At 37.9% G+C, this 22,312-nt stretch overlaps 1 protein-coding gene across 1 annotated transcript; it reads left to right on the forward strand.

Annotated features, from left to right (window-relative positions):
* The first annotated feature begins 1,403 nt into the window (after nucleotides 1-1,403).
* vax2 (ventral anterior homeobox 2) lies at nucleotides 1,404-22,104 on the forward strand. Its single transcript, XM_041984977.1, has 3 exons — nucleotides 1,404-2,148; nucleotides 6,230-6,417; nucleotides 21,479-22,104. Exons 1-3 carry the CDS (start codon nucleotides 1,914-1,916, stop codon nucleotides 21,974-21,976), a joined length of 921 nt encoding a protein of 306 aa, XP_041840911.1. The 5' UTR covers nucleotides 1,404-1,913; the 3' UTR covers nucleotides 21,977-22,104.
* The last annotated feature ends 208 nt before the right edge of the window (nucleotides 22,105-22,312 follow it).

The following is a 22,312-nucleotide window of genomic DNA, read 5'->3' on the forward strand; positions in this document are numbered from 1 at the left end:
ATGTATTCCTCTTCAAACTTGTTTAACTTTAAGATTTAAGATAAAGATTAAACAAATATGTTTTAAACTTAAACGAATTATCATTTCTTTTGTTTTATATATATATATATATATATATATATATATATATATATATATATATATATATATATGGTTGGAAAAGCTTCTGAGAAAAATAAAAAACATTCAGGATGTAGTAAATAATTAAATAAGTGAAAAGAATTAAGTTAATTAATATCAAAACCCATATGTTTAAGGTTTTGCAGAAAATAGTCAAATTTGTTGTAAAAATGTTGTCAGTTAGAATTAATTTTGCTCAATTCGCTTGTCTTTTTATGTCCGGTTTATGTGCCTTTTAATAGGTTTTTTATTTTTTTAAGGCTTTATTGTGTTTTTAGCTTAAACTTTTTGCTTCTACAATGTTTATTTGTATTTGCAAACAAATAAGTGTTTGTCTTTATACTTTTGTGCTGAATTATATTATATTTTATTGCCCTTTAAAGCACTTTTAGCTGCACATACACTTTATAAAAATAAAACTAAGTTATTTCAGTGGCTTCTTAATCCAAATTCTATTGAACTATAGTTTACAATACAGGACACCTACGATTTTACCTTGTAAAACCATATTTCGTAGCTTAACCTTAAAGATAAATTTGTTTATCTTTAAGGTTATTCAGTATAACTCAAGGAAAAAATATCCGTATTTATATGGTATTCACGAGGTTCTTTTAGACCGTAGAGTTGGGCAGAACATAAGCAGTGAAAATAAGCTGCGGGGAAACCCTGGCAGCGAGGCATTAGGCTATCTCCAGCAGGGACGGAATAGAGCTCACAACCATCGTCTCATGTCTCCGTGCCTGATCCCTGTCTGCAGCGCGGCTCATCCTCTTGTCAAATCGTACCCACGCCAGCAAACCAATCAGAGACGACTCTGCGTGGGCAGGAAATGACGTTACACGCTCCTGCTTCTGTAAAATGCACCGTGCCGCTACAAAAATTATCCACACGTCTCTCATCGCCATCCTCTCTCCTGTGTTTGTGAAGGCGGTGTGTCAGCCGCCCCGCAGACGTGTTTTATCTCTAAAGCAATTTGCTTTTTTTCCCCCAAAATATATATATGAGACTTTATTTGTGAGCAAGTGTGGTCATTGCCCATTTCCTGAAAGTCCCCTACTGAAGGGTTTCACCTAAGACATCTTCTCTTGTGCGTTTTCCAAAAGCAGAAGACCACCAAACCCCTTTATGCGGCCACTTTACCACCAACACGCAGATCAGGGATCCGCTGAGGCAGCTGATCTGACCGGGAGGGCGAACTAAAGCTGCTGCTTTGGACAAACCAGGGAAAAACTTTCCTTCCTGGCTTGTGCACGGTGGACTGATACCGCTGCCGTGATTTTTTTTTTTTTCATTCTTGCTTTTTTTTCTCTCCTTCTTTTAGAGCGCCGCCTCTCACTTTATTTCTACGTGGGTGAGCAGTGTGTGAGTGGCACCTCCCCTCTCCTCCACAGAGTTTTGCCCCCTTGTAGTTTGCAGCCTTCACCATGCATTTCTCCTACACCTGCTGCTGGTCACTATAGCTAAAGTAAGAGCCCGAGCTTCTTCCCACAGTCAGCTATTTCTTGGGTTTGGACTCTGGATTCTGCGCCATGCCGCGGCACCTAAAGCTCAAACCGGTTCCGTTGCAGGACCGCATATTGTCTTTGTAAGTGGATCTACCTCTTTCTGGTTTTTTTTGTTTTTGTTTTTTTTTTAAACCCCCCCTTTTAAAGGGCGCGGTGGGAATGATCTCCTCGTCTCTGGAGAACATTTACAAAGAGAGGAAAGTGCATAAAGAGGAGTGATTGGCTGAAAAAAAAAAAAAAAAAGAAAAAGGAGGGAGAGATTACCTAGAGACTGTAACTTAGTTGTAGATGTTCGATCAGGCCACGACTATGGGCGATGGGAGCCACCGCTGTGGACCCAACCCTCTGTGCCCGGACAGGATGGAGAGCAAATGCCGGGCGGAGATCGGAAGCAGGTCCCCGGTGCAGAGCTCCACGGACACCCCGGGAACATCGGCATCCACACCTACGTCTTCCAGCGAAGACGGACATGACAAACTTTTGGGTGTTGACCCTGACTACTGTCGGAGGATACTAGTGCGAGGTGAGTGGAAGGCAACAACACAGACAGCCAATCTTTCATTGCGAATACAACTCAGTCTAATAATATCGATTGCTTTGTCCCACAATTAAAATCGATACAATTCTACAATAATTATTAATTCTAGATACATTTAGCTGACAAGTAAAATCCGAAATTTTGTTTGAAAACAAAAACATATTAGTTACTTTTACTATTGAAAGTGTTGAATCTTTTGAAAGAATGATATTAACAATTATTTTAATAGGTTCATATTTAACTCTATAAATACTCAACTTTCTAATAAAGTTGGTGTGACAGTTGAAGATGACAGTAGAGAGCTCTGCGACAAAAGGCTTTATCTGTAGTAAAAAAAAATAAACTATTTTAACAGAACAACTTCTAAATATATTCACATGTTCTGTTTGGATACCTAATATAATAATAATAATAATAATAATAATAATAATAATAATAATAATAATAATAATAATAATTGATTAGCTAAACCTAAATAGGAAATTAAATCCCTCAGAAAAATTATTGACTGTCACTGGGTTTATCAGTGTGGCCACGCCTTTGTTTATAATAAAAATACAACATCAACATCAGCAAAAGAAAACTAATAACTTCAATTAGATATTTTTTTTATCATATGTATATACATATATTTATTTATAATTATATATATGTTTGAATGTGTGTGTGTATGTGTGTTACACCCATATTATGTGTAAACTGAAATCAACGAGGGGGAAAAAGCAGAATGCACTCTGCTGTCAAACTGTAGATCATGTGGGATTCACCCTTGAGTGTTGTGCTGTGCTTTTAACGACAACAGAGCTAATGTAAATACACACTGCAGCTATCTATCAACAGTCTCTATAAAGCTGCGTGTGTGTGTACGTGTGTGAGTGTAGGTTTGTCAACAGTTGATTGCCTTTTGGATCAGGTTTTGATAATGTACATAAACACAATATTTTTTCTGGTTTGAGTCCACGCCCTCCTGCACGTCAGCATCATTTGAGTGACAAAATATGGCAGGGACCAATCTAAAAATAGTTGCATATATTAACTTGACTAAAAAACCAACTATTATTAAGATTGCTCTCTTTTCTTATATGCTGTTTTAGAGTAATATATATCAATTACCCAAATTATTTGTGTTTTCTGGTTGAAATCAGCGAAATTAAAGCAGTAAATATGAAATATATATACAGCAGGAAAACGTAAAGGGCCTCCGGCTTCAATAATGTAAAATAATATTCAAATGGACTGTTACTTATGGTTGTGTGTTGGTCAATTCCAACAATTATTTCAGTACGTTTGCATTAAAAACAAGAGGAATTTCTAGTATACTGTGTTAGGAATGTGTGGGTGTAAGTCATGAGATTTCTTGTGTGCAAATTCATTTATTTTCTAAGCAATTCGATTTAAAAGAAAACCCATTGAGTGGACTGAACTCTTCAGTTCAGAGTAACATAAAAGAAAGAACAAATGAATCAGTAATGGATGTGTGGCTGCTACATTTTTCCAGTGGTAGTTTGATATGGACAGGGTCAATATGTCGGTCTGTGTTTTCGGTGGGAGGTTGTTGAGGACATAATGGCTGCTCCTTGTAGTGAGCGGCTAGTCGATCAGGAACAGCACATTTTAAGAGATTAATGAAAATGGTGTCGCAAGGAGAGATTTTACATAGTAAATGGCGCAGAGAGAGAAAAGAGAAAATGTTAAAACAAACCAGAAATTACGTAGCGGTGGTTGTAGACAGCTACTAAATGAAATTTTTTTAAATGCTCTTCAGATCTTCGAGTTGGTGGGAAATCGTATTTTTTTATGTGTGCTCGAGGTTTTTCATCCGTCTGTCAGATTTACGTGTAATTTACCTGCGCTGGTTTTATTTCTGGATTAATCTGCAGCTAATTCATAAGAGCTTTATCAGCAGGTCTCTGTGAATCATCAGCAGCGCGTTCAACATGCCGCAGTGAGGCTACGCTGCAGTGTCGCTGCTGGTCTAGTTTTTCACGGTGTGGAAGAAGCCACAGGACACACATGTGGGCCTGTGTTTTATATATATTTTTTTATTTTTCTGGTGGACATATGATCAGTTTGTAGCGAGCGGTTATGGCATTAGGATTAGCTTTTGAATCTTGGTCTGACTGTTTTTTTTTTTTTTTTTTTTTTTACCAGAGCGGCAGGGGGTCACCGAGAGGTCAGCTGGGCTGCCTGCAGCCTCTGGTTTCCTCTGCTCGCAAAAGCGTCCAGAGTTCAAGTTTTTAATTCGTTCTGAGCCACGCTTTGTAGTGTTTACTTGTGCATAAAGCACGAATATATGCACGTGCACAAAACAAAAAGATGGAGAACGCATTAAGCCGCTGAAGCCTGGAATCTAATAAAAAAAATAAAAACGGTTTTTGTGCGAGATATGTGTTCAGTGTAAATGTGACTGCACTGGTAGTAATTATTTTACTGTTTTACCAATAACAACAACAACAACAACAACAACAACAACAACAACAACAACAACAACAATAATAATAATAATAATAATAATAATAATAATAAACTAAAATGATGTCTTCTCGTTTAATACACCTTTTGTGCGTTATGAGCCTAAACGTGCCACTGATTTTTCATTATCTCCTTAAATTACGCTCATGTAGTTAGAAAATAATAAAAAGTCACTGTTCATCACACCATATTCCACAGCAAATAAATAAATAAATAAATAAATAAATGAATAAATAAATAAATAAATAAATGTGAACCTCTGTCCTCCCGACAGAAACAGTATGGACGCTCTTTCGGTTTTGTTTCATATTTAATTCAGGGCTCTTCATATTTTATTTGGATTGCATATTTTATGAATTCAAAACCCTGGACAAAGAGAAGGTTTAGTTGGGCCTGCGCGTCCACTTGGTGTGATAAATGATGCGCAAGGTGTGCCATCAGCCTAAGATCACATTTAACGGTTTTTTCACGGTGAAAAATAACCTCCTATCAAAAAATAGTCTACGGAAATACTATGAACTTATATATTTTAATTATTTTATAGTTTTTTTCAGTCTTTGGGAGCAACAGTGTGGTTCAAATACGTTGTTTTTTCCCCAGATCATTTCAGGAGTCTGTCAAAGAATGTGGATAAGCAACCAAACATAATAAAAACATACAACACAAAAAGAACTAATGGGATGTAGTAAAAGTAAAAAAAAAAAAAGAAAAAAAGTCTTGCATGATAGTTTCTTCCGGGAACCAGGCTCACACTGATGCATTGCTGTAATACTCAGAATGACACTGCTCGGAGCTCAGCTCTGTTTCTGTGCACTTCGACTCTTTGCAAAATAGGCCAGTTTTACAGCCAATGGAGATTCGATGTTCACAGTCAAGCTGAAGCTGGGAAACTGTCCAGCGTAATTAAGAGGTTTTTTTTTAAATGAATGAATGAAGCTGTACAGGTCACAAAATGGTACGGCTTTACACGCGCAGAAAGTGACTTCACGAAAAATTTAAAGTGATATTAAACACTGCACCGCCTCTTTCTGAGTTATACTTTTCACGTGGCACAAATAAATCAACACATTATATGAGAATGGATAAAACACGATTAAACTGCTTAGAAAAGAAGGTACCAGCTAGGCTAAAAGCGTGTGTTTGTTATTATGGTTGTATATAAATGTTGACATATAAAAACCCCACCCCCACTTTTTTTTGGTGCCTACTTCTTCTGCGTTTAAAAATAATACACACAGCAAGTTATCCATCTATTAGTTTTTGTCCCTGAAGCCATCAGCCCATATCGCTACTCATAAATATTGCATGAGTTTAGCATCTTATAGGCCTTGAGTTACTCAGCCTGATAGGGTAGATGTGTTCGTGTTGCCCAAACATGCAGAAAAGTTGCTGAATTTAGATGTGAGTTGCGTTCTAATTTCCAGGCTTGGATATCTTTATTATTATTATTTTTTAAATAAAAGTTATTATATGATGTTAATGGTGATAACAACAGTCTGAGTTGATCACGTGCTCTCACTGTATCTCATGTAGCTAAACGGTCGGCAGCCTCATGCCAAAACACTCACACTTACGTGTTTTTCCGTCTGGACAGACGCCAAAGGCACCATCCGAGAGATCGTCCTGCCCAAGGGCCTCGACCTGGACCGGCCCAAGCGCACGCGGACCTCTTTTACTGCAGAGCAGTTGTACCGGCTCGAACTCGAGTTCCAGCGGTGCCAGTACGTGGTGGGGCGCGAGCGCACGGAGCTGGCTAGGCAGCTGAATCTATCAGAAACACAGGTGAGGAGAAACACAGCTGCATTTTGTCAAAATAGCCTACTATGGAAAGAAAAAAAGGCTGCTATAAACAGGCTATTAAAAAGGTTATGACGTTGAATGATGTAGGCTAGTTTTTGGCTAACAGGCCTATTTTTATTTCTTAAAATGGAAGTTTGGTGGTGTTAGTTTGTGTTAATTGAATATTGTGTTCACATGTGATCTTGATAACTAAATTTGAACAAGAAGATAAAAACAAAACAAAACAAAAACAAACAAACAGGTGTGTGGTATAGCTTTGATTAACCATTAGCCAATCAGAAGCGGGGAATGGAAACGCTCCCAGTGCCCCGCCCATTAAAATTAGGTTTTAAATAAAATAATAATGTTCTTTATTATATATATATATATATATATAAAATATGCATAAAAAAACACTTGTTTTACACACACAGGGGGAACGGATGTGTACGTGAGGTGTCGAAATATACCTCCCTCTGAGCAAAAACGTCTATGCACGTGACGTGTTTCTCTACAGATGTGTAAAACACACATAAAACACAAAATTACTCACTCTGTGACTAAAATAAAACCTAAACAAAAATCTGTTAATTTAATTATTTCTTCTAAAACGAAAGAAGTGAACCTAGCATAGCTAATTTATGGCAATCGTTCATGAAGCCCAAGCCTCTCTTTTATTCTTAGCGTGTAGTAATATGGAGATCGTTGGCATCACTGAAGTGCACATCTAAGTAGGCTTACATCAATTCAATTTAAAAAGATGACTTCTGTGAGCGAAGTTAGTTAGGTCACTGAGATTCCCGATTTACTTTTAACGATCACAGTCTTAAAAGGCATCCTACATGTGTTTTTTCTGTAATGATCTTTAAATGCATTGTACAGGAGGTATTGTTGGATTGTATATGAGCTGCAGTCAGTAGAAAATATAATATTAATAAAGTTATGGTAAAGTTTAATATTCGAAAATAAAAGTGGGGAAACGCTCCAAGAGTGCGCCATAAATTAACATTTCAGCAGCAACGTGCGTAAGGAAAGCAAAAAGCGCATAACAAGAATGGTTCAGGTTGCGTGTAAAAACACTTGTAGTTAACAAACACGCAGGAACTTTACTTAATACTTCTTAAAACAACTATCACATCCATCAACACAGTCAAAATTTGCACTGAAATGCAGAGGAGGGGCAGGAATGTAGGTGTCTATGTGTGCATGTGAATGTGCACGCGTTTTTGGGCGCACAGTACAGCCACTGTGCCCCTCATTAGTGCTGACTCTAGGGGTGTTAATGGGAAGGCCTCAGCTTCTGCTGCTGCTGCTGGGGAGGCGCGAGGCGACACAGGATTGGCTGAATGAAGCCCTCCTCAAAGTGTCAGCAGTGGCCTTCAAGGCGGAGGAATCTAAATCATAAAAGTCTCCCGTAGTTATGCGAAATATCAAAGCACTTGCGCTGCAATTTATTAGAACTTCGTACAATGGAAGCAGCTTTTATGCGCGAGCGAAAGGCTTTTAGTTGGCGTCAGTGGAGTTTCTATCTATCTATCTATCTATCTATCTATCTATCTATCTATCTATCTATCTATCTATCTATCTATCTATCTATCTATCTATCTATCTATCTATCTATCTATCTATCTATCTATCTATCCTATCTTGCGTTAGATGAAACTTTTCCTTTAGAAAATGAAGTCTGAGTCACCTTTAAAGCAACAGGCAACTTTTAATAGACTTTCAATAGTTTTAAACACAAGCCTCAGAAAAGAATGCGTTTAGGCTTATAGGCTGAAAAATATTATAATATTGGTTTCATATCGAAGGATGTGTGTTGATGTTTTAGGGGTTTTGAAGGGTGGAAATCTAATTGCATAGCCTTTAAATAAGCCTAAAATGCAGCTAGGCGCTTTTGGCGTGTTATTTATAAGCTTTTACTGTTATTTCTTTTTGCATCAGCTTACAATGGAAAAGGTTCAGATTCTCAAACTTTAAAAGATGGCTATATCTCGAAAAAGAACGCGCACGAGCGCAAAAGGCCTTCTATTAGTGTGCTATTTCTCTTGTCCAGTTTGCACAGACGTTTTTCTTTTTTTTCTTTTTTCAATAGACTAAACCTGAAAACGAAAAACTAAGATTTAAAACGTGGCCTTGTATTTGGGTGTTATCTTTCAACCTAGGTTTATCAAACTACAAATAAATACAACAAATAATTTAGGTTGTGACATAGGAGGAGAAAAGTCAGTTGAAAAATTTCTGGTATTACGAACTTCTGGTTGGCGGCCATTGTTGATGTGGAAAAATTAATTAAGGACTTGCATTAATACATTTTTCAGTAAATCGCTGAGATTCGTGAGTCTATTCGTCTTTACTTTTTCATCTTCTAAATAATAATGAAAAAAAAGCCCAAATCACACCTGCTCTTAAAGTTCAACTCTTCAGATTTTCTATTTATTTTATTTAGGTTATAAATTCCAGTGGTCCTCTGTCTGGCCATTTATGTTTTTCATATTTTAAAGCTTTTCCAGCTTGAAAAAACAGCTGCTATTCACCTGAGCTCCGGAATTCTTCTTCTCAATCAACACAAATAATTCGCCCCGATTTTAAAATGTGAGCTTTCAAATCATGAAGTGAGTCTGCTGTAACGCGTTACTGAGTAATCTGTTACCGGCTCCGAGCTCTGTCTTCGTCCCGGCAGGTGGCTCCCCGCTACAAGGTAACACGGCGGGAGGGGAGGAGGGAGGAGGGGGGTGCGGGTGCGGGTGCACACATGCAAACCGTGCTCTAAAACATGAGGGAGCCTTCATTTGTGTAACTCCGACCATCAGTTTCTTCATAGATTATGGCAGATTACAGAGGACTGCTGGCTGCTTGCAGAGGTGTCACCTCTTAATGGAAAGGTATGTGGAGGATTACTGCTGTGTGGCAAGTTCTGGGGGGGTTTCCTGTACTCTTGGATATCAGGAAACTGTTACTATTTTCAGTCTATTCAAGAAATATTTGTTTACTTAAATCCTGTTCTTCTTGTACTATTATTATTATTATTATTATTAATATTATTATGTTACAAGAAACCTACTTCAGCACATTCTTCTAAATTGTCCTCTGCCTTGATTTCAGGACACTTAAAGACACCATATTGTGTGGTCAGGCCGTCCTCAGTCTACCAGCTGAGCAGTCACACAAGTAGCTTCTGAATCAGTATGCTTAGAAGTTATGGATGTAATGGTTGCAGTGCTGTGCTGAACCTATTTAATCCAATGGCAAACTGAAGACCGCTTGCTCATAAAATCATGTTTAATCTGTAATGTAAAGCCGGCTGAACAACGCACAGATGTGGATATATAATTGAGTTACATTTACTTTTTTTCTGAAAGTAGTATGGAAGAGGGATTTTGATTCAACATATTTGCTTTTAAGTCTATGTCTGTTGAAAATGCAGCTTAGTGAGGGGCAGCATGTTTTAAATGCCATATGCGTGGCTTTTATTATTTATCTAGCATAGATCTACTGAAATCCTCAAATAAAGCTGACAGAGGGGAATCCTTTATTGTTACATTCTGTCTCAAGTGGGTAGCTTCCTGTATAAATAAAGGTGGATGCAATCCGTCCACACAGAACTACTTTTTGTTTACAACCTGAGATCCATACATCTACGTTATTGTTGAATTGTTTTGCCTTGTGACTTTAGAGCTACTGCTTTAAAATTCAGAATCAGTTCATCTACTATTCAGTGTGGAAGTTCAGATTTAAGCATGTTGGAGAATTTTGTGTTTTGAGCTTCCATGCAGAACTTTTCAGGTGCATGACTTAAACTCTGTCACAGTGTGGATGCTCTTTATCATTCATTTAATTCATTGTTCATGTTTGAAGAAGTTTAACTCTTTTGCTTCTTTTTTCATGGTTTGCAGTTGTGTGGTTCACAAAAAACCCAAGATTTATCATTTAGATTGAAATAGTTTATATTATTTGGTATAAACTCTTTCTTCATGAAACAGCTGATTTTCAAACAAGCGTATAAGCTACCCAAGAAAGCTCACACTTTCCATTAATTATATTTCCACTCCAATCATCACATATAATAAATGTTTACATTTCAAAAACAATAGATTGGATTAACTCAAAGTGTTTCACAGCCTATAAAATCCTGGTTTTAGTCCCACCTTGACTGAAACTGATTTAAAAACAGCTCACGTGTGACTCACAATGGAGAAAAACCAACACTCTAACACTGAAATCTAGTTTAGTGACTGAATTCAGTCCATCCAAACTCAGGATGTAAATTGCTTTGGTAACACATTGACGTCTTCATGGTGCAGGAACATTGCTGAAAAAGAATTAAGTTACACATAAACAGGGTTAGAGCCACACCAGAGGTGTCATTTCATGGTTAAAAGAATATTCCCAAGATAAAAGTTTGGCTAATTAATGTTTTGTAATGAGTGATATGGTGTGGTCATCTGCAGAACATCCCACCTTCCCCTTCAACTAGCATTGAAGATGTTAGCAGTGCACCATTAGCTATATCAAATGCACTGAGGAAGTTGATGACGAATACACGTTTGTAAGGTAATATATTCATACCTTTACATTTCTCAGTGGTATACAATTGACCACACTTTGCCCAGATTTGTAAATGTACATCAAGCTAAATTGTCAGTGTTTTCATAGATTTATAAAACAGGAAGGACAGAAGTTACAGGCCCATATTTAACAAGTCTTTTATTTCACACATGCTGGACCTGGAAAATATTTTACATGTAACTGCTTAAATGGCATGGAAGTGCTTTTTACACTTTTAAAATGGCCTTTAAAAGATATAAATCTTTTTATAGTTTATATAATTGTAGTAAAGTATAAAAATGATGCTAAAATACCTTTTTTTGGGTCTTATCCCTGGTTTATATGGGAGTTTCTGACTGAACCACTGTTCCACACAGCACTAAAAAATTCCCATCGGCCTCTGAGTGTTGCAGCTTTTGCAGTTTTACTCTCTTGATGTCTCAGCTGGGATACAAGGTTGTTTTCTCAACACATTTTCTGGACTGAAAAAATGCAGCACTGTGCTCTGGTGATTGGATTTCTTTTCACTGATGTAGGGCTGTTTTTAGGAAACATTTAGAGATGCCTGTTAAGCGTCCCAACAATCCTTCATATTGCTGTAGTTTTACCTGGTTTCTTTCTATTCTGGTGAAGACAGACCTCAGATAAGTACACATGAGGCTGGATTTCCTCCTTGGGCTGTACATATTCATTACATCTTTGAGTAATCAGGCGTCATTGACCCTATCAACAGCAATCATATGAAGTCACAGAGTTAACCAGCTAACTCTGCCTAGGTGTTTTCATGTAAAAAGTTGATGGTAGATTGGATCTGGGTCAGAGATTTGGGAGTTATTGGGTGTTAGGTTGTTATGCAACGCCTGCCAGTCCCCTCCAGACAGTGTAGTGTTTGTGATCGGCTGGGGCTCTTTTGAAGAAGCTACAAAAAGTCTCCTCTGCTGTTTGTGAAACTGCCATGAAACGCTGTTTTGGACTTTTTCTCATTTTTTTGTGTACGTAGACACATCATAATATATGAGCACACATTAAACTGCATGAAAATGCAGTTAAACAAGTGTTTTAACAGAAGAAGAATTCCCTATAGTGTAGAAACACATGGCCATCAAGTGCACTCTAGTTTTGATCAAGTCAATGAGTCATCCAATTTAAACAATCATGTATGTAGTGATTTCATATCCATAAATAGGCTTCTTTCCATTTGGGGTATTTCCTTTTCAAAACATATTTAATTTAAAGACCTTATAAGTGGGTAGGAGGGAGGATAGGATGCCATGTTAATGTGCAGTGATGTCAGTCTTTTGTGTGTAAATGTGTTTAGGACCAGTTTATGACAACTTTTTTTAAAGCTTCCTTTGTTTTTTAACTCCTGAGTAACATTCAATGCATAACCCAGCAACACCTTTGTTATTTCTCAGTTGGGTTTGGGCAATAACATTAGTTGGTTACTGCTAAGAAAAGATTAGGTTTTGGGTTAAAACACAATCTTTCATTGACTTTACCATCATGCCCATGGATGTCATTGTGCTGATTGCCCTGGTTTGACTACACATAAGTACAACATGCTATTAGAAACCTTTCCACTTTCTAGCTGTTTTACATGATAACAATTAAAACAGTTTGGCTTAGAAAATGATCAAAGTTAAGATTAAAATATTTTTTTAGAGCACATCCATCACTGCATTTCACAAACAATTGCTGTAATTACAACTAGAGGTTTCATTTTTTTTAAACGTACTTATAGATTGTTTTGGTATTTCAGCACAACCTCAGCAACAATGTACTATAATAGCTGTGCATTTCATTTGCTACAGGTCTTATTCAGATATATTTTTGTTCAATCCTCATCGCAACCCTGGCTGTTTTACGTCTTCTAATCTGGAAACAAGTAAGGAACAAAGGAAAAGATGTAAGAGGGGCTTGTATGAAAGCTTATCAGAACAACTTGTGCAGCTTTTGTTTTTTTTGTTTTAATCTCTTTGTTTTGAGATAAGTAGTCCCCTTTTCTGAGAGTCTATCTATATCTCTCATACAGGTATCTGTTAGGGAAAGCCTTGAGGTTTACACTTAATCTGTCCCTCCTAACAGTCCTTGTCATGATCTGCGCATGAGCTCCAGAAGATCTTCTTAGAAGTCAGGAAAACTGATTAGGCTATTAGCGATGCTCTTATACATGAGGATTTTGTTTCTTTAGCATAACCTACTCTGGAGTAGGTATGCAGCATATGTTACCACACCCTGATACACCATTGTAACACCACAACTCAGCTTTAATGCCTTGTAGTACAGGTCTCTGCTCACACCTACAGTATTATTATTGTCTCTTTAATTTATGCAAGTCTTCAACTCTTGAAAACAGTGAAGGAGTGCAGCCTCTGCAACACACAGCTTATATAAATTATAGTAAAGTAGAACTGTTACAGTGATGAAGCGTAACAGGAGCATATTAAAGGTTTGAACTGACATGAAAAGAATAAAGAAAAATTTCCACACATAAATCTTTATTTGATACAATCTACTGAGAGTGAAACGCATTTTATCCACACATCACTGGATCCTCGAAATGCATCCATCTCTGTCTTCCTCTGCAGGCTGACGACAACGCGTTGTATTTACGTGTGTGTCTACTTGCAATGAATGTCCTCGTTGTGTGTATTGTTCTCCATGATGGTCCAGACAGACTGTGTCTGGCCACTTGTCTGGTGCATAGAGGACCCGGCTATGACGTATAGCTGTACAGATGTAGCAGAGATTCAGCCGCACAGCGCAGAGATTGTCCAAACACTCAGAATAAAGAAAGAAATAGGAAGGGAGCAGGACAGACAGACAGACAGACAGACAGACAGACAGACATTTGCTGCCTTGTGCCTTCAGTCACTGGATGTGGCGTTGGAAGGAGGTGACAGAGCATTAAGCTTAAAATGGGAACTTTTGTCCAATTCACTGATGGTCAGGAATAAACCTGTGAGACACTGATTATCTAATCAGTTGATTAGACATAATAGCAATTGAGTGTTAGTTGGCCTCATCCTTAATGACTCTCCGATTGGATTGGCTCGCTTCATCAGCTTGTAGCAGAGTGTGATACAGAGGACAGTGTAAATTTCTTAACATTTAGAGAAATATGTAATGTTTAAACCAATGTAGACAGAAAAAATAAGAAAAAAATGGATATAAGGGTTTTTAGTTTTCTACACACTTAAGTGTGACCCCCACGTTGCCAGAAAATCAGGTTGTACATGCAGCTCATTGTTTTCCTGTCAATGTGTTACACACTGACAAATGCCACAAGTAGACTCTTCCAACAGCACAAACTAAAAAAAACAAAACAAACAACAACAAAAAACCTCAACTTGCACTTACAAGAAAAACTAACAGAGCAGTCAGATAACTGCAGGCAGAAAGCAGGCTACAGTGTATTCCTCTGAATTTCTGTTGAGTGAAAGAATATGATGGCAGGAAGTAATTGTAAAAGTCATTCCAGTTTATGGAAACTTATAAAACCCCAAAGCTCAGCAGCAAATGCTTTTTTTAAAAAATGATTTTCTGAGCTTTGACATGTGGAGTTGAATTTAATCATTTTTGTGGTTTTCTCTAAGCTGCAGCAATCACTTGTTTTAACTCTGTTGTATCGAAATTTCTGTTTCACGTTGTTGATATCCAAAGAACATTTACAACTTAACTCTTGCTGCTAAACAGTAATCCAATTATTTATTTTACCCAATAAAGTCTTCAAAATAAAAAAACTTATATTTTTAGCCATATTTTTCTATTTCTTGCAACCAAATTGTGGCTTTATGTATCACTAATATATATATATATATATATATATATATATATATATATATATATATATATATATATATATATATATATATATACCTGCAAAGAGGGCAAACACCTTCCCATTAAAAATAATGTTTTCACCTCCCAAGTTATATGAAATTACTATTTCAGTTCTGTGCAGAACTGGTTTAGTTTAGTTGGAAAAAAGTTGATCTGTGGTGTTTTTATTAATGTTTACATAAAAATTTTCCCAATTCCATTAAAAATGAGCAGTTGGTGAAGCTTAGAAATAGCAAAAATGATCATATTTAGCCCAGATGGTAAAACTTTAAAATACATAACTAATATAGTATATTTTAGTAGAGCCTTTTTGTGTTGTGGATTAATAAAAGTTTTGACATAGTGTTTTTGTTTGTTTTTTTTTTCCACAAATTTATAAAATTTCCCATCAGATCAGGCATGTTGAACGTGAACGTGGAGTAAAAAGTTACATTAAATGAAATGAACCGCTCCCTGTGCTTGGCTTTGTTCAGATCAAGAAAAAGTTCAAACTAGCATCCAAAACTTTCAAAGACCCAATATAGGGATTTGCCCAGGTTGGGGAGTGGGCAGTTGTTTGATCGATGAAATGGGGGATGAGAAAAAAGAGGAGGGAGAAGGGATGAATAGAAGAAAGAGATGGGCCTCATAACAACCCCAAGTGCTTTTGCACTAAGGAGGATTAGTCAGCCATATCTACCAGCGATTGTGTAAGACGGGGTTAACCCCCAGCTGAACCATGACCGGACACGCTTTGAGGTTTAGAGGTCAGATGAAATGTGATGATGATGATATTGTAATAGTTTTGGAGAAAATGATGTAAGCATAGCAGCGAGCGTGAGGTCAGGTAACGGGGACAGGCAGTGGGTGGAAAGAGGAGTATTGTTCTGCAGGAGCCGCTTGCATCGATGAGGGACATGTTTACGTGGAACAGTGTGTTGCAACGCCAGGGTGGTGTTGAACTTCACCAACAGCTGACGTCAGAGTAAGAAAGTACTGTTTTGCAATCATAGTACTGATTTAGCATTTTAAATGACCTTCTGTAAGATTTCAGCTACAAGATCTAATTATTTTTCACATTTGTTACTCATTTTGTAGTAAAGAACAATTTAGCCTCTGAAAAATTGCAGCTTTTAAAAGTTTGGCTAGACACAAAAAAGCTCCAAGCACCACAATTCCAAAAACTAGAAACTTAATCCAATATAATAACAAGGTTGTAAAACCCTCAAATTCCTACAAACAATAGTGAGTTCATGTCATTTTGAAACAAAAGCTCCACAGTGCCTCACCATAAAATCATGCTGCTCTCATTTTTATAAAAGCATAGAAAAGAGAACAATGTGAGCAAGAGGAGAATGACAAAGCTGACTAAATGAGTAAAATATCAGTTAAGAAAAGAGGACAACAAAAGGCGAAATTCCTTTGAAAAGGTCCATTAAAAGGATGATATGGTTCTGATACTAACAATATAGCTGCGAGCAGTTTTGATAAACCCTCGGACTTGTCCCATAATATTTGTTCAGTAGCAGCAGCCGCCAGTTCATCACATACACTGCAGCAGATCTGCCACTGGCTCATTACATTACTGAGTATCCGCTGGTCGGTTACATACAGTTCAGTGGCCCCTACTGTGCCTGGTACAATCTCCACGGAAAAGTGTTTCCATTGTGTGTCTGTCACATGCCTGGGATCAGGGGTCTGACTAAGGTCACTATTGGAGCAATGAGCCACTGGAGGGGTCATAAAAAGTGTGAAAGAGTTACTAAATGTCCTTAATAAAAGTAATTTTGAGTGTGGTTTCGCACTGTGGTGAGGTGGGATTGAGGGGGGCGGGGCAAATGTTGTCATTTTTTCCCCTTTTTCTTATCCTGTTATTATTTCTGCTGCTCGTCTCTGATTTGGCATTTGGTGTTGTCTCAGAACAAAATAAGGCTTAGGTGAATTATTGAACACACACATGGATACCCACTTGATCTGTACTCTGGGTTTTGATCTGGCTTAACCTTATGACCTCTAACCTATTTTGTGTGCGCTAGATTCACAATCCAGGCCTCTGATTGGATGGCCACTGTGTGACTGGCCTTGCGTGTTCATGCATGGTGTACTCTTCTTTTCCTATATGTCCTTGAATTTACTCCCACCCCCATGTGTACATATGCCGCCCCCTTATTTTAATTTTTAATGCTTGCTTTACATTTTGTTGCACAGCTTTTTGTCCAGGAAAGTCGTGCCTGTTTTTGACTTAAAAGCTCTTCAAGAGGAGATAGAGGGCTGCTGCATTTGATGGATTGTGTGGTTGCATACAGTGTAATGACAATGATGAAATATTTCAATGAAACATATTTTTAAACCTCTCCTATTAGACAAACATAAATTGCATACAAAAAATAGCTGTTTCCTGGCCTTTAAAGAAAACCATATATTTGTGAGTAGACTAGGTTTTGGATAGTGTAGTGAACATTTGGGACAATGAGAGAATGAGTCCTTTATAGCTGCTGTTATTTTGCCAGTAAGGGAATCTGAAGGGGTGCTTTCCAAAACTAAATGACTGTGAAAAAGGACTAGCTAGAGTTTCTTGCACCATGACTCTATGATGTAATTATCTAACAGGAATGTGACCAGCACATCCCCAGCTTTCTTGCCATCCTCTGGTCGCACCTATGCCCTCACAGGCCAGAGGGTGAAGCCCGGGGCAAATGCAGGTCACGCCAGATCCAGATCTGCCTCTGTAATCTCTGCCCTAGCTCTGAACCCTGGATCCCATTAAAATGGATTTACATCCAATAGTGTAGATGTACCAAAAGCAGTATTGCTTTCTTCTCTACTCATCATTTCTACCCCTCTAATAAAATCCCTGTAAAACATCAGCAGGATTTTTTCCTCATCTTTTTTCCCAGCAACGAATAGGAAGACTACAATGTGAGCAGAGGACTCAGCCACACCCACAGCATGGGGATAAAGGAAAGGGATTGGCTGGGAATTTCATCTGCTCTGAAAGCCTTTTATGGGATATGGGTGTTTTGGCAGGCAGGCGTTAGCGCGCGAGTAAAATCCACACGGAGATCTTAGGAAGACAGTGTGTGAGCTAACCAGCAAGAAATATAAACTTAAAGGAAGGAGAGGAAACAAAAAAAAAAACATTTTTGCTGCTCAACCGTGAACCTGTTCCAACTGCTCTCTCATCTTCGTTTCCAATTCCCTTCCTCCTGTACTGTTGTCAGTCCTCTTCACTGAGCTGTGGGATCTTCTCCGATCCCATTATCTGTGCCATGGTTATTGGCTGAAACCATGATCTCACTTGCCCTAACTGGCTGTTGAGCCTTCCGCCGCACGGTGATACTATAGTTAACACCTGGCAGCTTGATTACTAGCACACATCACTTACTAACTGTGTCCACCTCGATGAACTCCTTGTGACACTGGCTCAGGTGCTGTAGGAGAGTCAAAATATGCTAATTTGATGAAGTGGGCTGTTTTTACACAATAGATTTGTGGAGAGAAAGCAAATAAACAGAACCTATAACATGATGACAATTATCTCCTGTAATAGGTTGCTTAAAATACCGCTTGTTTTAATGTTTTTTCTTTTTTATTTAGTCTTCAGACTGGCTGTTTAACCAATAGATTTTTTTAAGCATTTGGTGCTAGATTGGATCAACTCTGTTGTTTAAACAAACCCATCTTTAGCAAACCAAGCCTGTCCCAAAATCCTCCTTAAACACTTATTACAGCAGTCTGCCTCTTCCACTGCATCCCTCAGGGTGATTTAACTTAGTTTGGGATTGTTTATTTATATATTTATTTTATTTATTTATTTAATTTTTTTTTTTTTATCATTTTCTTCTGTCCAGTCTGAGAAAAAAAAAACTATTGATATAATCCTGGACATGCACAAACTATAAATACCCATCTGGTATTCTCTTTCCTTTGTTGTCTTTGTAAGTGGGGCCACATTTTAAAAATTGCTGTGTTGAACAGGACTGGAAATTTGCCATTAAAAACAAAACTAATTATATAGTTCTTACTCAGAGAATCAAGCAAAAATAGGATTATTTGCTTAGACTTAGAGTTCATTTGATAGAAGGTAAGTTTCTGTGCTTGTTTATTGGCTTTACTTCTCATATCCTTTAGGCCGCATTTGTCTTTCATTGCACTCTGTGCCTCTGATCCTTACTGCAGAGCCAACACACACTGCAAGTCACAAAAATCTGGATCTCCCATCCAGGAAGCTTTTGTGAAGTTCACTCATTGTGGCGCTTGTTTACAAACGTGCTCCATCTGCTTTTACCTGTTAAATTATAACAATACAGTCAAACATTCACTATAGATCCCCATACTTTTTATGTTTTTCCCCTCATTTGCTGTTTGTTTCCTTTATTATCTGATTTAAAGGAGAGAACAGGAAATCTAAGTGTAATCAAGTCAGTTTCCAATGACTCTGGAAACGCGGCACATTTTCAACTGGGTCATTTATTCCAACAATGCAACTTGTACGGAAGACCCCTCTGATCTCAGCTACTAGTCCTATCTAAGGACCCTTCCCAGCTGGTTCCTCTTGACAACTTGAACCTAACATCATAACAATAAGGGAAAAACTAAATAGCTTGAGCTAGTATCCCGGTCTGACTTTTTACCTGCAAACATCCAAGCAGAAGGAGAAGTCCTACAGCCTGCTTCAGTGGCACAGTTTTTATCTTTAAATTTGGGTTGCCATGCACATCATACTTGTTTTTAGCTTGACAGTAGTAAACTATAATGGCGTGACGCATATGAGTTCAAGTGTTCAGTGTTTCTTTAGAAAGGTTGAGAGGACTTTTTCATCATTCTGCTCTTTAGTCTTGCTCAAATGGCTCTTGTTAAATGCTCTTGTAAAACATTTTCACAGTAAAGTAAGCCGAGCAGTCTTGTTTTTAAATTGTCGGCTGAAAGTATAAATTTATCATAGATTAAATTTGTAGATTTCTACAGAAAAATGAGGTGTTGCTGAATTTCAGTGTTAACTTCTACTTTATGTGAAAACAAGAAAGGAAAAGTGGTTACATGTGCTTTAATATGCTCTGTATGATGAAAATGTTTGCCTTAACGTAAAAAAATGAGCAGAGTGTGAATCTCCAGAAGATGAATTGTTCACTTTGCTCTTAAATTTTATCTGCTGGTGAGAATGACTGGAAACCAGTCACACTGTGAGATACATTAAATCTGCAGTAAAAACGAAGCCTGCTGTATCTCGGTCAGTCATATACATCGTATACATTTTTCATTAGTGCGATTCTGCTCAGTGGTGACTCTCCATCCACCATGCCCTCCAATGAACATCCAACACCCTGAAAGTTGTCCAACTACTACAAAGCTATGCTGTGCTACATCAATTAAACATGGAGGACAAGGACAGGTAGAGTTCACTGAGCTTTTCTCTGCTGGTGGCGTGATGATTCATGGGCATAAAACTCTTAAGTTTACTGTCATAAGAGGGGACAGCAGAGTAGGAGTTCATGACCCTTCTGGGTTTTCTGAAACCAGATTTGTTTTTATTTTTTATTTTTTTGAGGACGTCTTTCTGCTTTTCTCACGGATATTTCCACACAGTTATGGGTCTGTTTTAACTGATCTGTAGGAGGTAGAAGAATTTTAAAAGCCATTTTTTTGGGGAAAAAATAGAATAAGAAAATAACAATAATGACAAAATTTAGTCTTAAATGTGTGAAGATATGGCATTTGAATGCTAAGTGGTCCTACAAATCAGAAAATCATATTATTGGCTCTATTGATATGTATAAAAATCAATTTTTAAAGGCATTCAGTTGATTTATTAAAATTGATGATGATTAATTGAGGTGTGTGAGTCTTATAAAAACAAAAATAAATTTCTTTTATCTAAATTACAAATCACTAATCTGTGGCTAATTCTATAGTTCATTTGGTGTTCTTAATAAAATAATGTAACCTCTACATAAATTGTTAAGTCATCTTTAAATCAAAACTATCTAAACTATATCATGTTTTGAATACAGCTCAGATATGTCAAACGACTGAGTTTAAAGTTATATTTAGTATCTTATTATAATTAATAACATTTGTTTGAATTTCAGGAAGTGTTTGTATTTATTTATTTCAAAAGGGACAAACACACACATACACATATAAATGTGCCACAGAGTTAGCCTAGCAGCTAATTTGCTCTTGATTGACCCTTGGCAGGTCACAGCAATACACATAACAAGGTACAAACAGAAACTGGTGAGGTGAACTTGGGTCTGGAGAACCCGGGTTCAAGTGCCAGCAGAGGTGAACCACTGCGGGCCCTTGAGCAAGGCCCTTAATCCCTCCCAACTGGTACAGTACATCCAGAGATGGTTCAAATGCAGAGCTGAATTTCCAAATCAGGATTAATAAAGAAAAAAAATGATTAAATTGCAAACCAGTCACAGTAAAAATTGTTTAAAGCACAAGATTTGGTGCATATTTTAAGTACATGAGGTTGGAGCATATTAATAAAAGTACAAACTAAAACACAAATACTAAAATAAAATTACTTGTGTGCAAAGAAATGCCCCATTCATTTTGTTTTCTGAGTTCTCTTCTAGGTTTGACTGAAAATGTGATTTCCTTTTGTTCTGCAAAAACTCTCCAACCCTTTCCCCACAGAGTTTTCAAAGTCCTCTGACTAAGTGTGTGTTTGACTGTGTCCTTGCAGGTCAAAGTGTGGTTTCAAAACCGCCGGACTAAGCAGAAGAAGGACACCACTAAGGATTCAGACAAGCGTTCCTCCTCTACATCCGAGTCTTTGGCCACCTGCAACATCCTGCGCCTCCTGGAGCAGGGCCGCCTCCTGTCGGGCCCTGCCCCACCTCCCAACTCCCTTCTGGGGCCTCCAGCTCACCCAGCAAATGGCTCTCTCCTGAGCAGCCCAGGTGGAGGCTCCTCCACCTCCCCTGGGATCAGTAGTAGCACTCCTCCCAGCTCCCTACCAGGTGGGACTTTTGGGCTCTCGCTGCCCTCGCTGGGCGGGACCTCGCCATCACCGCGACTGGGTGTCCCACCGCCACACTCTCTATGCTTCTCCATGCCACTGCTTGGGGGCGCTCACCATGAACTGACGTCCGCTTATGGCTGCGGTTCCTCAGCTTTTGAGCCTTATATGCGGCTGGACAGGAAGGAGGCAGATCTAGGTGGGAAGAAGACAGTCTCTTAAGTAGCAAGTCCCTCTTTTAGGGACAAGAGGGGACTACGACTTCTATAAGCTTTTCTCCTCATTCTTCGCCTGCCTTCTGTTTGATACATGAGCAGCTGCCGACTCACAAAGAAAGCACCCTGGAAAATTAAAAGAAGAAGAAGAAGAAAGAAAAAAAATCAAGGCAATGGGGTGGCTTCTTTGCAGCATTGTTGCCACAGCACTGTTTGGTACACTGACACAAAATGGTGAAAAGACTTGATGGAAAGTGAATGTTACACTTTCCCCACAAAAAAAAAAAAAAAAAAAAAAAAAAAAAGAAAAACAAAAACTTTTTTTTCTCTGAATTTTCGTGTG

The sequence above is a fragment of the Melanotaenia boesemani genome, chromosome 5 (genome assembly GCF_017639745.1).
Source record: "Melanotaenia boesemani isolate fMelBoe1 chromosome 5, fMelBoe1.pri, whole genome shotgun sequence".
Taxonomy (NCBI): domain Eukaryota; kingdom Metazoa; phylum Chordata; class Actinopteri; order Atheriniformes; family Melanotaeniidae; genus Melanotaenia; species Melanotaenia boesemani.